Raw genomic sequence first — 16,564 nt, 5'->3', positions numbered from 1 at the left:
AACTAAATGAAAAAATTGTTGCTGATACAGTGTGTAGATTACACAAAAACCTGAAGAGCGGTGAATGTAAAGGCAAGACAGACAGAAAGAGGGATTTTGAACTGTTGAGAAAGGTGGACCAATTCAAATGAAATCCATTTTAACGCAGACACATGAAAAGCCAAGCAACTGGGAACAAGTTGGGCCAGACCTGAAAAGCGGAGGACCATGTTCTGCAAAACAGTAACTCCTGAAAGGACTTACAGGATCACCGAGAAAGCATAATTCAAAGGGAATCATGAGTGTAATACTGGAGCAAAACAGTGACTAGGATAGACCGATCTTATCTCCAAATGCAGCACAGTTAAGATTGCTATCAGACACAAGAGAAGGCAAAAAAAAACCCACAGGCTGCAGAGAAGACCAGAATGAGCACTGGAGAGAAGAAGAAGAAAAATGCTTTACAGAAAGGAAAACCCTTTCAGTCTATCAAAAAGAAGATAGAGTGGTGACTTGATTGTAATAGCTCCCTTAGGAGAAAATCCCATAGACTAAAGAATTCTTTAGTTAAGAAGGAAAAAACATAACAAGCAGCTGTGTACTGAGCTCAAGCCAGATAAATTAAAACAAGAAATAAGGCACACAAAGTTTAATAGCAGAGATGATTAACTATGGAACAAACCAACAAAGGAAGCAGTGGATACACTATCTCTATTAATGTCTTCAACTCAAGAATAAGTGTCTTTTTAGATATGCTTTATCTAAACACAAGTTATTGAACTCAATAGAGAGGCTGTTGGGTGAAATTCAAAGGCTTGTGAAATACAGGAAGTCAGAGCAGATGACCTCATGGGAATATTTGCAAAGACTAATCTTAGCCTCAGGATACCAGTCTCCTTAGGTTACCTCTTCAGTCAATGGTTTCCTTTAGGGAGCAATTCAGAGACGAAGAATAACTTTAGTGCTCCAATTTGCCCCCCTCCACCAAGAGCTTGCCTCTCTCCACTGAATGCAGAGAAAAACAGAGGTTTATGGGTAGTTGAAATCATCTGGGTTTTTCACTAAAATACTATCACCCTGAAGTATAAAATTACAATAATATTAAATATTTCGGGAAGGGCTTATCGGGTGAACTGCAGGGAGGATCGGGATGGGGACAGGTGTCTTTTCACTAATTAACCCTTGGTAACCTAATCTGGTTAAGATGGGAGCTACAGTTTGTCCCTGAGAGATTATCACCTACGGCAAGAGGCTGAAGATTAACGTGGCATTTCTTTCCCATCCCCTTAAAAATAACTACTTTAGGAAATCTCCGTGCTACCTCCATTCCCCTCTCATTTTGGAGACCACAGACAAGCAACAGATCCAGAAACTTATTTGGTAGACAGAAACAAGCTCCCGGCCAGAGGGCAGGTGAGGGAATTCATCCTGCCTCTACTTTCTTTTTTCAGTGCTGGAAGTGGTAGGAGTTGTCGTGATTCTTACCTGATCTACCACATCTAATAAATGTGGCTATTTATGTGGCATTTATTTTAAACTGTGATGCTGCTATTGGTATCAGTACCTCCACTGGTTTATCCTCACCAGGGAGGCATATCTTCTGACACTATAGTTAGTCTATGTGCTGCCATATTTTAAATGAACCTTCTTCAAGTTGCACCAGGGGAGGTTTAGATTGGATATTAGGAAAAAATTCTTCCACAGGAAGGGTTGTCAGGCATTGGAACAGGCTGCCCAGGGCAGTGGTGGAGTCACCATCCCTGGAGGGGTTTGAAAGATGCAGAGATGAGGTTCTTAGTGATGTGGTTTAGTGCTAGTGTTACGTTAATGGTTGGAGTCAATGATCTTAAATGTCTTTTTGAACAAAAATGATCCTATGATTCTATGATTCTTGTCTTAAACGTTGTAGATTGTTGACTAACTGCCAGAAAGTACATAAACACTGAAAGGGAAAAGCTGAAGTGGTTATGAAGTACAGAGGGCTGCAGAACTTCCTTTGGTGCAGTTTCCAAGACAGTTTGTGTAAATTTTATTATTCCGAATGAAAGCAAAAAGATGCCACTACATATTTTCTATGCTGAAAACTCTCTGTTGTGGCTATTTTACCACTGGTATATCCCATTTGATTAAAAGTTAAATGCATAAAATACAAAATGTTAAGTGCCTAAACTTCAGTTCTCTTTTGTGAGCGAATGTCATGCAATCAATAGCACGCTTTTTTGTTCTTCCTTCTAGTTTTAAAATGTTTTCAAAAATAAATCAAAAGGTTGAATTGCACCAATCTTTCATGAAGCTGGAAATTGATCCTAAAATACTGTTTATTAGAATTCATGCAAAACTAACAGAGGGGTATTTTGCAAAGCTGCAGTAGTGGTTGCAAATGTTTGTGTGCCATCTAGTGGAATATGCAACAGCTTTCACTAATGTTTTCATCATCCTGTTTTGTGTTTTACAAATATTGGAAGTTCTTAAAAAAAAAAATTACAGAAGTAAGCATGAAAAGCAGGAAGGAATAATGGCACACCTCCTAAAATTCTTAAACAACAAACTTTAATTACTGCAAAGACAAAATAGTCAGCTTTGTGGATACAAAGGTCTGTAACATAAATCAGGTTGTGTCAGCCCATTACCATAGAAGCTGGGATAGAAAAAGACAAATATGTTGAAAACAGGGCAAAGCTCTGTTTTTTCTTCTGCCTGAGATTTTTTCCTAGAGATTTTTTTGCAAAATCTAAATCTATAAACAGATGTCAAATGTGAGTCAGCTACCAAGTATTTGACAGAGCACAGGACAGTAATAATAAAAAGCAGATAAAAGTTGTATTTTAGAAGAATGAAGGATATCCCTGATATTGGTGTGCTACCCCTACAAACAAGATTGGCATACAAATCCCCAGGCATTGGATACCTACACTGCACACCGTAACACTCTAAAGGTATTTTAGGGATACATAAATACAGAAGTTTGTACACCAGGACACAGAGTATATTTGGCCATGCAGAATATTGTGCGACTACAGTCTAATAGTTATGCACATATTATGATCAATTGAAATAATCCTATCAAAATGGTCTCCAGGAGTAAAATGAGTCACCAAGAAGACTCTTGACAGAACAGTACCTGACTGTCTTGGGGAGATATTGTAGAAATGACTGCTGAAAAATTAGAAAACATTGAAGCCTGACCCGCTCTAATGAGAGAATTAAAATTGAGGGGAGAGAGGAAAATGGTGAATTGTGTCAGACGTAGTTGGCAGAAAACCCAGCTCACAGAAGAGAAATGGGAGCACAAGACGTAGAATGACAGATTATGATACTATGCTGAAGAAAAATCTTTGGAGCGTTAGGAAAATTATTTTCATTTTTAAATTTTTTTTTTATATTTCGATGAAGGAAAACAACCTATTTTGACTAGAATGCCCTCCCATGGGAAAGCTAAAGGATCTGCCCAATCAAAATTATCTTTATGTCACAGTTAAAATGAACAATACCCGTATCGGTTCATGTCCTCCACTGTTACTTCATTAACTTCAACAAAACTTCACAGAGTGCAAGTCAATGCAGAATTTGTCCCAACACATTTAAAAATTGAATGGCTGCTGCTAAAACAGCTGTAAATCACAAACAGAAAATCATCCTCTGCTGTTTATGATACACTCTGAGTTCAACACAAGTTTGCCGGTCACAGGAATGAGACTATTTCTCTGTCCTTGATTAGCTGTCCCCTCCCAAAATTATAATTCATCCTGTTCACAGTCATCTGTCCCTATAAACTGGCTTGGGAACAAAACCAGGGGGTGCACCAAGCAGCCTTCCAAGAAGGTGGGAAGAAATGTCATGAGGGGCTTTTCTGGGAGCCTAGAGAAGCAGGACGGAGCGATAGTTGACGAGATGGGATGGAACGATAGCTGACAAAATGGGATGGGGCAATAGCTGACAAGTGGTCTCCTTCCAGTAGCATCCTCACAAGCTTTGCCAGCATGCAGTGATGGTCAAGGGGGTCAGTGGCCTCTTTGTCTCACCACTGCCAGCTTTAAGGCCAAAAAACCCACTGGAACAGTCCAAAATGTTTTAGCGCGGCCACCCCAGGGCTGCATCTAACCCCGGTTCCCCTCACTGGACCTGGCCATGGCTCCCTGGCTGAGGTGGTGGGATGGGCCTGGACTGCCAGGCCCCGGCCTCACGGACCTCGTCGGGGGGCCCCACCGCCCTCAGGGAGCCCTGGCGCAGCTTCAGCTTTGCTGAGAGCAGTTAATAAACAATACCACCTCCTTCAAAAAAGCCTGTTGTTAAAGGGATTGAACCTGTGGATAGGGAGGAGGGCAATACGACCACCTATCAACCCTGGTCTCTCCTGTCCATTAAATAGGAAGACGCGTCACTGTCTTCAAACATGCCAATTTTGGGTCCGGTGTACAAATAAAATAAGCAAATAAAATCAAGTTGGGATGTCCCTCAGCCTCTTCACCCTCCCATGGCCTCCTTCCTCCTCTTCCCTGCTCAGGGGTGCTCCCAGCTGCCCCCCTGGGGAACCACAGCATGGCCAAGCGCCATCTCCTCCGCTCCCGCATTTTCCATCTCCTTCACCAAAAGTTACATTCGAGCATTAAACACCCACTTGCTCATGTAATGACACCATTGAACTCTTTCAGAGATCCATTTTCATGAGCTGGTCTCTCCTTACATGTAACAATCAGAGGCGAGAAAATAGGAATATTTATAAAGCGATAATAGAAGTGCTCAGACCCAATATATTCCAGATTGCCAGTTCAGATAATTAATAGTTATGTTGTTTGGGGTTTTTTTTATCAGGTAACATTTAAATGTCTCAGAAACCAAGCTTCCATTTATCTTACTGACAGAAACGTCACTGATATTCATCCTAAATATTCCTAATTTTCTTCACGTTACTTTTACTTAGTGTTGTTTTGCGCTGCCCTTCATGGACTCTGCAGTCAGAAGTAACTGCTACAGCCAGCACGCCTGACACCCTGCAGAGAAGTATTGTAGACTTTTCCCCAAAAACTGGATTAAACTGTGTCTTTTAGAAATACTCTTAATTTAACATCAAGCAGTAGCTAGTTTGCCATTTCCCTATTATGCCATATCAAAGTTTACTTACCTTCACTCCTGGGAAGTTGTGCCTTATATTTAAAGTATTTTTTAAAGTATGTTTTTTTTCTATCAGTAAAAAGATGTAGGTAGAAGACATCCATCTACGTTCAAGGGCATACCCATGGTCATTGTGTCTCTTCGCAACTTTTCTTTGAGAATCTGCCGGCTCCCGAGTTCTTTTGGACCCCATCAGGCTTGTTCTTTGGTCTCGAAACAATTTTATGGCTTTCATTTAAATTATCCTTGTGTCTCTACAACGTTCTCAAAGTATAAACACTAGGCCTGGAAGCAGTAATCAGACAGCACTATGGTTTTACTTCACTGTTTCTACTCAAGTAGATCTATTTTCTGTATCTAACACGACCTCTTTGTACAACTTCATGAAACCCTCACAGTGAAGTAGCTGTTTACGGTGCTTCAAAAATCCTTCTCAATTTACCATTTTTCAATAAATGAGATTTTGATTTTTTACATTTTCAAAGCTTTTTTTTTTTTTTTTTCCAAATCTCACTCCCAAGGTAACAAGACAGCGAAACAGGTGACAACACCGTACCTTTGTGTTTTTACTGAAGTATGCCAATGGTGTGTTTTAAATGGAAATTGTCCTGCATAGATTGAAGTATACTACATCAACATTGTGCATATAAACCCATAAATAATGAAAAATTAGCCCACTAACATTTCTACCAAGCAACATTCCAATGGAATTCAGTGTATTTTTTGGTCTTTCATTTTTTGCTGATAAAATCCCAAGTTCACCAGTGCTGACGCTAGGTGACTGGTCTTCAGTTCTCTGTTATCACCTCTGCTCTATTAAAGGTTGAAATTACTTTTGCACATCTTTCATTCTTCAGAGTTCTGCTTTCCAAACTTTTAATTAAAAGCAATATTTGTGGTTCAAAGACTTGAATATCCACTACTAAAGGCATGCCCAAGCCCCAAGCTCAGATCACACATTGCAATGCAAAGCTCCACTGTTCAGCATTAGCTCTCTTTAAAGCAGGTTGTCTACATCCACACTACACAGCATTTTCTCATGGGTCACTGCTGATTGTTAGGTTATTGTCATTTTTTTGTACTTTTTATTTTCATTCAATGTACATTCAAATAATGAGGGCTGTGGGATTTCCATAACATGAAACTATAAGCATGCAGAAGTAGATGGGAGCGCTTGAAAGTGGAAAGTGTTTGGAAAAATGGAAGAACCCAACCTGGTGCAGCCTGCTGGGAGCAGTCCCTGAAGTAAAGCATGCCCACAACAGCATTCAGGTTCATCTCAGAGGGAACTGGCTGATTGACTCAAGAAGCAAATCTATGATTAAAACAGTATTTGCTCAGCTGGAGACCAGCAGGTGGGGAAAAGAACATCAGCTGACAAACATACATGCACTTTTCATGGATACAGTTCTATTAGGTCAAGTGTCTTGGCCTGATCATCATCCAGCATTTTTTTTTTCCTCATCAACAGACTTTTGGCTAACATGAACAAAAACTCCCTAATGTCAGGATAACATATTTGTCTTTTTGTTCTAGTTCTCTACAGTCTCCTGTAAAGTTATTTTCTTACTTAAGCTCATATTTCTAAAATGTAATTATATAGTTACAAATGTCAGCAATTCTGAAAATTATCTAGAATGCCATGCTCTCTGAAGGACTGCATTCATGATTGTGCTTAAGATCTCACAAATGTGCTGTATGTGACACTAAAGATACTTGGTATAAGAATGAGAAACCGCAAGTGGTGGGCAGGACTTCATTTTATTCACAGTCACTGAAAAGGAATGGGAATAAAGTCAGTTCCTGCCATAGGTCACCAGTGGCATTCTGCAGTCTTTGCTAGTTTGTGTGCTGCTTGATCTAATCATAATTAATCTCAAAAAGGGACAAAGAGCCAAAACTTCCCAATGATAAAGTTGGCAAGGGTAGTAGGACTACTGGCAAACTGTGAAGAACTGCAGAAAGACAAGTAAGACTGATTAGGAAATAAAATGGCAGAGGCAATTCAGCACAGATAAATTAAAAATGATACACATGGAGATAAATAACTGTGGTTTCACATGTGAAACAATAGCCTCTGAGCTTATTACCACTCAAGAGTGAGATCCTGTGGTTATGATAAATAATGCTGTGAAAACAGCTCAGTGCTCAGTTCTAATTTAAAAAGCAGGTCAAAAATTAGGAATTACTAGGAAAGGAATAAAGAACAAGAAAGTAAACAAACAGGTCAGTACTTAACCACACAGCTAATGCTCCGTGCAGTTTTGGTTCCCTTCTCAGAAAATAACGTATGAGATCCAGAAAGGTTTTAAAGGACAATAAATACAGAAGATACCCTATGCTTTTAGTCATCCAAGGAATATGTTAACTAACACATTTCAGCTTAGAAAAGAGGAAATTTAATGGTGAATATGTTATACATCTGCAGAGTCATGACTGGCACAAGCATGATCAGTAACGGCTTACTGTGCAGGGAACATTAAATTAAGCTAGGGAAAACCAAGTTCAAAATAAACAAGAAGTGGCAATTCTTTATGCAACAAGCATCAATTCACAAAGCCTGCTGTTATTCAGGAGTGCATATGGTCCAAGGGAAACTGGACAAGTGCTGGAAAAAGCATTGGGAATTACTAAATAGATAAACCATATGATGTTCAGGAAAACCTGGAATAGAAGACAGTTGGAAGCTAGAAGATCATATACAGAAAAGAACCAAATGTGCATGCATTGTTCTTATCCTTCCTCAGGCATCTGCTGTTGACTACCAAAGAGACTATTGTGTTCGAAAAACTTTTGCTCAGGACCTCTATAACTAATTCCTATGTTTATCTTTTCAAAAGTTCCAAGACCGTGTAAGTAAAGAGCATGGAGGAAAAGCACGTGCTATGTGCTTGGCTTCTCACAAGTAAATGCGGTAGAAGGTGGTGTGTGTTACGAACGCAGCCAAGGCTCCTCAGCCATCAATGTCAAGTCTGAGCGCTCACGTTCAGAGTGGGGATGTAAATAAAGTGACAGACTTTCATTTTACAGCACAGAAACATGTCCAGTATCAAACTTCCTACTAGAGGGATCTTCTTCCTTTTTTACCAGGAGAAAGAAAAAAAATAAGTTTTCTTGTATTTGTTCTAGATGGTACCCCAAATCAAATGCAATAAGGAGTCCTGTTGTACCAATTCCTAAGCACGTTTGTTCTGCCCATTATTTTGAAAGAAACTTTGACAAGTGTGCTGAGGAAAAGTACATAGACTTTCTAGGTAACCACAGATCTGCCAGTTTTAAGAAATATCTCTTCCTGCTTTCAGCCCAAATATGCTAAATGGTCAACCTTATAAGATTTGCATTTCATTTGGTAAATATGAACTATTAAATATAACCAATGTTACTATTTAGTTCCATGTAATAAAAATAACTATGCATTTTTTTGCTTTATACCCAGCAAATTAGGTTTCTGAACATCAAAAACATGTCCTGCTTCAATAATTCTGCATGACAAATGGTCTGCCAGCAAATGTCCAAGTGCATAAAAACAGTAAGTTTATTGATGGTAAAATGCTGGGTGCAACTTAATGGACAGATCAAGATATACATCTAAATTATTCTCATACTGCGTTTGCAAGCTGCTTTTAAGCATTTCAAAGACACAGAACCAAAACTGAAATCAAACTAATAAGTTAGAAAACCCCCTGGAAATACATAAATACAAAGTAATCAAGAGAGTGATGTTCAAGGGAAGTCATCAGAATTCCTGTATTGTCCAAAGATCTGGTAATGGAGGAAAAGAAAAAGCACCAGCAGAAACATGCACTTTAATAGGATTTCATAATTATTTTGGGCACATTTGCTACAGTTTACACAAAATTTTCAGATATTAAGTTTCATAAGTGACAACTCAGATGTGGCTCCTGAAAACGGCAAGAATGCTTCCCAGTCCTTTTTCATTTTTGACATATAGCACTGAGTGTAGATAAGTAGAAGAGCTAACTCCTAATTTGCGTTGATCTGACCTGATGTTTTCTTGATGTTTTACTGACTTTTCAGATTTCCTAGGATAAATTTCATTGTTGAGAGTAGAAATATATGTTTCATACGAGGGATACCTTAATGTTTTTTGAAAACATTACATTGTATTTAAAGGTTATAAATCTGAATTTACAACACCAATTTACAAGGGATTTTAAATGTTCATATGAGTGAGCAAACATAGCACTTAAGTGTCCCCTCGCTTGGTTATCCAGAAGTTCACAGCATCCTCCTGGAATGACTTTTTGGCCAGGCTAACGGGAAATAATGGTAAGTGATTCAGTGCAATATAAATATTTTTCTACTCTCCCTGCCAGCAATATGAAGTATTTAGCCTCCTTGATGACTTTTTGTAGAGCTATGACCTAGAGTGCACATGATGTAAACTCTTACAGTAGAAAGAACTTTTTTTTTCTTTACATAGACAAAGTTTGGCTTAACTAAAATTCCAGGTTCATTTACAAGTGTGCTCCACCCTACTAACCCTGGAAGCTACTTTAGGTCCCATTAACTCTACACCTTGTAGCCAGGCTAAAAAAAAAGAAAGAAAAAGCTTAAACAGCAAGCAGATGAAGAATACTCAAACCTTTTTTTTTCTGAAGTAAAATTCCTGGATGCAAGGATATTTACTGGAAAGTAACATGATAAACAATTTACTGTATGAACACTTGTTTTGGCATCAGTGAAGATTCCTAGTGCTGAATGAGCAGACATTCCTGTAGCAAATGGCTTTTTAAGACTCATTGATTCCCATCAACCAAATCTGATGCTTCTCATATATGCTTTGACTAGGAAGTAACAATATAGTCTTAATACTTTTAGGTCTAGTAGTCAGAACAAATGTAACATTTGAACTCCATAAAATATCCCATATAATCTAAAATACAAATTTACATACATTTCTACATGGATAACTGAAGCTCTTTCGTTACCCAAGTTAAAAAACACTTATTCTAGCAATTTGAATCAAAAGGACAAGTCATTCCCTACATTATCAAAAGTGCTTTATTTCTTACTTTCAGATTGAGACTTAAGTCACTATCCTCACTGTAATTAAAATAAAGTAAGGATGGGCTTCATTCCTATCTGGTCCACAAAGCAAAACTAAAATGGTACATGTAGTTTTTCAAAGCAAGAGATAAAAACCAGGATATACCAGCAGTTCTAAAGGATGCATTAACAAGTTATGCTCAATATTTGGTGCTACACACTAGTAAGTTCAGCAAGAGTGCAGTATCTGACATGGTTTAAAAAATACTGGATGCCAAAGAACAATTGCACTATATTCACAAATAGTTCACAAAAATACCAAGTAATGAAATTATTGGTGAACTTATTAAAAAACCTTTCAAAGCTATTCTATACATCATCCTTTTCAAGAAGTTTACAGAAATATTCTGAAACCTTTGCACACACACTCATTGCCACTGTTGAGGAAAAGTGAAATCTTCAAAGCCTCTGTTAGTTTTAATTTGGCATTCTTGTCATGCAGAAATCTCCTCCTATGTCAGCCTGTCATATTTTCAGCGGCCTAGAAACAGAAAAGATATTTACTGCAAGTCACCAGAAGTAGACACCATGTAGATTAAATTTAATCTTTCCTTGTAACTATTTTATTAATATACCTAGAGAACTTAAGTCTAAAAATAAACTACTTAGGAAAATAAGATATGTAGTGTTGTTCTCTAATAAATACTTCTATTTTTTTTTAAATAATACTGTCAACTGCCATTAGCCTTAATTAACATAACCATTAATGTCTGCTTGTATTAAACTGTATATCCTATATCTGAGCAGCTTGTATACTGCACATTTTACCCTAATGCTTTTAAGAAGTGCTCAAATGCACAAATTATTTTTCCTTTTGAGTTTACTTCTTTATACAATTTACAGTATGTTTTATTCCCACTCATACAAATAAATTATCGATACAAAACTTAAAAGAATGACACTAATCACAACTGCCAATTATTTGATCATGGTCAACAGTAAGTATTTTTATTACTGAATAACTCAACCCACGCAACAAACAAAGTACAATTGTTGCAGATTGACATTGGTAGATTTTAAGCCAGTTATGGGACAAACAGGCAAAGGATAGCAACAGGAATGATAAAGCAGTAAAAGCAAATGAAGAAGTAAAACAGCCCTCAATTACTTGTTAATCATAAATGTACACACGCATTTAAGCATGTACACAAATATAAAATATGCATGAGTACAGAAAAATGTTAAGCTAAAAATTAAGCAAAAAAAAAAAAAACTGGTGAAAAATAGCCATGATTAGCATCCATCTAGTCAAAAATCTGTAAGTTGCATTCTGATTCTTAAAAAAAAAAAAAAAAAAAAAAAAAAAAAAAAATCAGTCTTCCAGAACACAGACAGGCAGGCTAGATAGAGGTTTCTCCTCCACCACCCCAGAAATAAACAAATATAAGATACAGTGGAAGATAAATGATGATGTTTTAGGTAGACTCTACTAGTTAAACAGGTAAATGCTAAAGTATTAAAAGCTTTATATATACACACACACACCATGAAATCCTCTCATGTTTGTCTTTGGAGAGATTCAAAGCACAGGTTAATGTGGTAAAAGCAATATGTGAAGATTACATTAGCAAGCTGCATGTACCTGTTTAGAAGTACTGCTGCATACTATTAGGCCTGAGGTTGTAGAAATAAGGTGATATAGTTTAAAGTAGAAAGTAGCAATTTATTTGTGGTATGATGCAGATAAGGGGGCAAATCGTGCCTCCAAATGCCCAGAATAAATTGGTGTTGTGATTTTGTTTGTTTTTCCTTCGAAAGAGTTAATTTAATTATTTCTGAAAATATTTTATTCATACCATTTCTTGTTTCATGCTCCATTCAGTTGTATTCATTGTCTTTTCTATGTAACATCAATTTCCTTGATTTCAAAATGAGTCATATCTTAAAGTACAATTTACAAACTGAAGTATAGCAAGTTGAACATACATCTGACTCTTAAAAACAAATTTATAAGCATTTTAAGCAAAAGCATTACCTTTAGAGCTTCTGTAGCCTTACGTAGTTCTTTAATAACAGATGATAATGCTTCTGGATTTATCCCTTGTTCACAAAGCCGCACACAAATAGACAATGTCTCCATATCCAAGCCGGTGTTTAATATTCTTGAAATTTCAAACAGAACTGCAACAGAAAAAACTGCACTTTAGTCCCTACAGACTATGAAATTTCAATGATCGAAAATGATATTCATCAACATTTAATTGCTACAGCAGCGTCTGTGAACATGGCAGTTGTGGAAAGCTCTTGCAGTCTGAACCTCAACAACAGCATTCACGTTCAGCTTTCCAGCATAACCAGAAGTCACAACTTCTAACAAAAACACCATGCTTTTCTGGGTCAACAGACTTAATACTGGATAATGGGGTTTGAAATATAAAAAAATAAGTGAAGAATTCGATAATTAACAGGCTTGCCAATTATGCAAAAGGTTGGCTATAAGAATAATCCATGCTTTTGAACTCCAGATACCAACAAAGTTGTACTATAACAAACTACAAGCACACTCTTAAAGCTTTTACAGAGAATTTCAGGAGTTTTCTAGCCCCTTTGTCCCATAACTATACCTGGCTTCAGGTCTGACATTAACACTGGTTTGAGGATAAACAATACCATGCGATTTTTTACGTGACCTGAATCAAGAGCAGTGCCACGTGTCAGTATGAAACCTTTTGGAAAAGGAGATTCCATTAAGCTTTGTGCAGAAACCAAGATCCCTCTCTCTCCCCTTCCAAACCACCCCTGGGAGGCCCCTCTTCTTTGATTCTTTTAAACAGTTTGTTATATATGTAACAGAACAATGCACTGAGATTTTATTTCTGGTTACTACAGTGATCTCCATCCTGAGGCTAAGCCTCTAGAAATACAGGTTGATTTTGAACAGATGTTCTTCACACTCTTTCTGTAATCAAACCTCCCCCAAATTAGAAGAAAGTGAAGTAGATGATCTTTCTTACCATGTAAAACCAGTATGGCAAGTGACAACTGTCCACTTGACAGCTATGAAAATATTCTACTTTGGTTTACCAAAGCCATACTCTCAGAGTCACACTTACCCAGGCCGAGACATTAAGAACACGCACAGTTTAAGATACTGAAGCAGTTTGTCAGACCAAAGCGGTGGCTACGAGCCACAAGAGAAGCTTCCTTCTCCACGACAAGGCTTTCTGGTCCCACTGGCTTGAAAGCAAAAGCCTTTCCAATCGCCCACCCTGTCTGCACGAAAGCAGCAGCAGCAGCCAGATAAAGCAACAACAAATTGATGCACTTGCAATAAAATGCCAGTGAACATGAAAAGCTACAGAACTAAGACAGACTTACAGCTTCCCAGAAATAAACAATTCTTACTTTATTAACCATTTAATAATAAAAATTCCTAAGCAAGTGACATATTCAAAGGTAGAACAATAACTCTAACTAAAGATAAATTCCAGTTTCCTATGTCAGCATGTGGTCATTAGTTTATAATAGAAAATATCTTTAGGTGTTGAGGCAGCATCTTTGGCAGAGAGGTGCCACAGTTTCTCCACAAAAAATCTGAGCTCTTAACAACAATTCTGCCCAGGACAGCTGCTAAATATTAATATCTGACATTCCAGATTAAGCATTTTACTTTTCCAAACTACTAAAAATATAAACCACATTTTTAATACCAACCCACTAACTTCCAATTGGTGCCTACTTCTAACACAGTAAGTTAAGATGCAACACAGGTTTCATGTTCTATCTGAAAAGGTCTAAAAAAAATTATCCTACAAATATTTTTTCTACTCATACTGATGGACCCTCATCAAGAAAAATCTAATTACATGGATACAGCTATCACAGTGCTTTACATGGTCAGTTACTTCACCAAAGCACTTTAAGTTAATATTCTTATAATGGAAATTTGAAAATATTAATGTTATTTTGAACAGAAAAAACAAACAAATCAAAAACAAAAACAAAACCAACAACAAAATTTTATTATTTCTAAGAGTCTCTTTAAGTAAGTCTTTAAAGTGTATTTTTAAGCTAATGGAAAATTGTTTTATTCTAAAAACACCTGACCTCAGAAAGAGATTAAATTATGAAAGTCTATCCTAAATAAAATACACACAGTTACACAGGAGGCCTGGGCTCCTATATCTGAAGTCAGTTAATCTATAGCACTTCTCAAAAGCCTTCATCTTTAAACCTGCATATCATCCTTCCCATCTAAAACATTCTTGCAGAAGTGGAGAGAGGGTAGCTGTCAAGTACAGTTACAAGAATGTAGAATCACTGTCCTTCCCTAACAAATCTCTCTCCATCTGCACAGAACAGTCTTATTCTCTTGAAGCATCTGAGCAGCCATAACAATCCTGCTAATTCTGCCTTACCTCCAGCAGCAGGTCACAGTGGGTAGATTGGCAGCTGAAAACACTAATTTTTACACCAGTTCAACTCAAGAAAGTCTTTGCTAAAGAATCCTTGTGTGACAGTAGCCATAACTATAATACAACAGAAGATTGTGACAAAATAACAAACGCAAAGCAATACCCCCCTGGACACTCTCCCTCATCCCTAGTCCCTCATTAGGGCATTTCCAGAGAAAGTCCTCATAATTAACAACCCTCAGGCAACTTTCCACTCTGCCTAAAATCCATATGAGCTTCTGTTGTAGCCATTCCGTGGATCTCCAGAGTTTTACACTGCACATTACTCAGAAACATCCCCTGAACATGCCAGCTTTGATTCCTCACAGTCAGGCTGGAAGAGAAAGTCAACTCCTGATCTTTATTCACCCTGCTCACATTTCTTACGGCTTATAAATCTCCAAAATATTTCAACTCTTCCCAACGCCACTTCTCTCACGCCGCCTATTCCAAAATAGCTGCATTTTTTTGCTATCAGAAACTACTCTAATTTTGTAACACCAACTGCCACTCAAAACTTTTTCACTGTTTTTTTTTTTTTTTTTTTTACTTTGGTTTTCCAACATCAGCAGTCCACCAGAACAAGATACGGGGGTTAAGATCAGTTCAGGTACAAGATATCTGGGTTAAGATCAGTTCCGGCGCTGCCACTTACAGGACCGCAGGGCTGATCCTTCCTCTCCCTCCCATTGCGCTTCATTCACCTCCAGTTTAAATCCCAGACGCACAGAGCCAGGTAAAACAATATTAACTGGCGTTAACCATTTCGAACAATGACAAATAATAGCAAAGGTAGATAGATATATATTGATAGGTATATATTTATAAATATTAAAAAAAAGTTATTCTGAATCAAATGCTTTACAGGTAATTATAACAACCAACCAACGGAGGTCACAGGAGGCCCCAAGACCACACGCTTAATTTGAAGCGTTTCAGACATTACGTGCAACACTAAGTAACAAGAAATCGCAACGCACTAAACCCTCCAGCAATTGCAAACCGTAACCCCTTTCACAGCACAGGCGCCTGGGCTAATTAAGCCTCCCCTGGGAGTCCCCCCGCCCCGAACACCGCCTCTGTCACGCACCGTCCATGGTCTCCCGCACCGCGTTGAGGCTGGCGGCGTTGCTCGCCATGGCGACCCGGCACCGCCCCTCACCTCCCACCCGGAACCGGAACCGGAACGAGCCCCCTCCGCCGTTTCCCCTGTTCCCTCCCTCGGACCAACATCGTTCAAATCCCCAACAGCAAGCAGGCGGAGGGCGGGATTTCTTTCGAATTTGTGTAGCGGCTCCCCCGGCGATTGGCGCGTTCGAGACCGGCCGCTCCTTCCATTGGCCTGGCGGTGGAGACTGCGCGTCGTGATTGGGCAGAGCCCGGGAGAGGGCGTGGTTAGTTAAAGAGCCGCCCGGCGCGGCGGAGGCGGGAGTTGTGATCTGCGTGTGAGCGGGCGCAGCGGCGTCCCGGTGGCGGCGGCAGGTACCTGCTGCGCGGGGCGAGTGGCTCGGTGACACGGGCCTGTGCGAGGGGGCTGAGCGGGGGTATCTCCCCGGAGCTCCCGGCCCCTTCGCTGTCTTCGGCGAGGCAGCCGCCGGGGCACAGCCCGAGGCGGGAACAGCCGCCCCGCCGGCCCCTCTCCCCGCATCCGTTGCGGGAAGGAGCGGTGGCGCCTCCTGGAGTGGATTTGGCTTATGGAGGCGGGGGAGTGCGATTTTAGCGCCCGAGCAAAGCGGGACTGGGCCGAGGCCGTTGTTACCCAGCGGCCGGCACGGCCGCCTCCCGCCCCCGGGGTCAGCGGCCTCCGACCAGAACCTTCTACGGCTGCCCGGTGCGGAAGGGCTGCCCGGCCCGGCCCTGCCCTGCGGTTCCCTCGGGCCCTGCTGCTGAGCTTGTGGGTAACGCGGGGCTGGGGGCACCCGGGGCGATCGTCCCATTGGTGCCCACCGTCCGGTAACACCGCTGCATTTCTGAGCCCTCACGTTGGGGATGCGAGCTGTCCTCCAGGA

The 16,564-nt window shown here is 39.5% G+C and overlaps 1 protein-coding gene across 1 annotated transcript; it reads right to left on the bottom strand.

Moving 5' to 3' along the window:
• Positions 1-8,278: 8,278 nt before the first annotated feature.
• Positions 8,279-15,726, bottom strand: MZT1 (mitotic spindle organizing protein 1). Its single transcript, XM_065651157.1, has 3 exons — positions 15,646-15,726; positions 12,137-12,282; positions 8,279-10,642 (listed from the first exon to the last, which is right to left on the bottom strand). The coding sequence occupies exons 1-3, from the start codon at positions 15,692-15,694 to the stop codon at positions 10,619-10,621; spliced, it is 219 nt and encodes a 72-aa protein (XP_065507229.1). The 5' UTR covers positions 15,695-15,726; the 3' UTR covers positions 8,279-10,618.
• Between the last annotated feature and the right edge of the window lie 838 nt (positions 15,727-16,564).

Source organism: Caloenas nicobarica, chromosome 1 (genome assembly GCF_036013445.1).
Source record: "Caloenas nicobarica isolate bCalNic1 chromosome 1, bCalNic1.hap1, whole genome shotgun sequence".
Lineage (NCBI taxonomy): Eukaryota > Metazoa > Chordata > Aves > Columbiformes > Columbidae > Caloenas > Caloenas nicobarica.
Note: the sequence above shows the minus strand (reverse complement) of the source record. Positions and strands in the feature narration are given on the sequence as shown.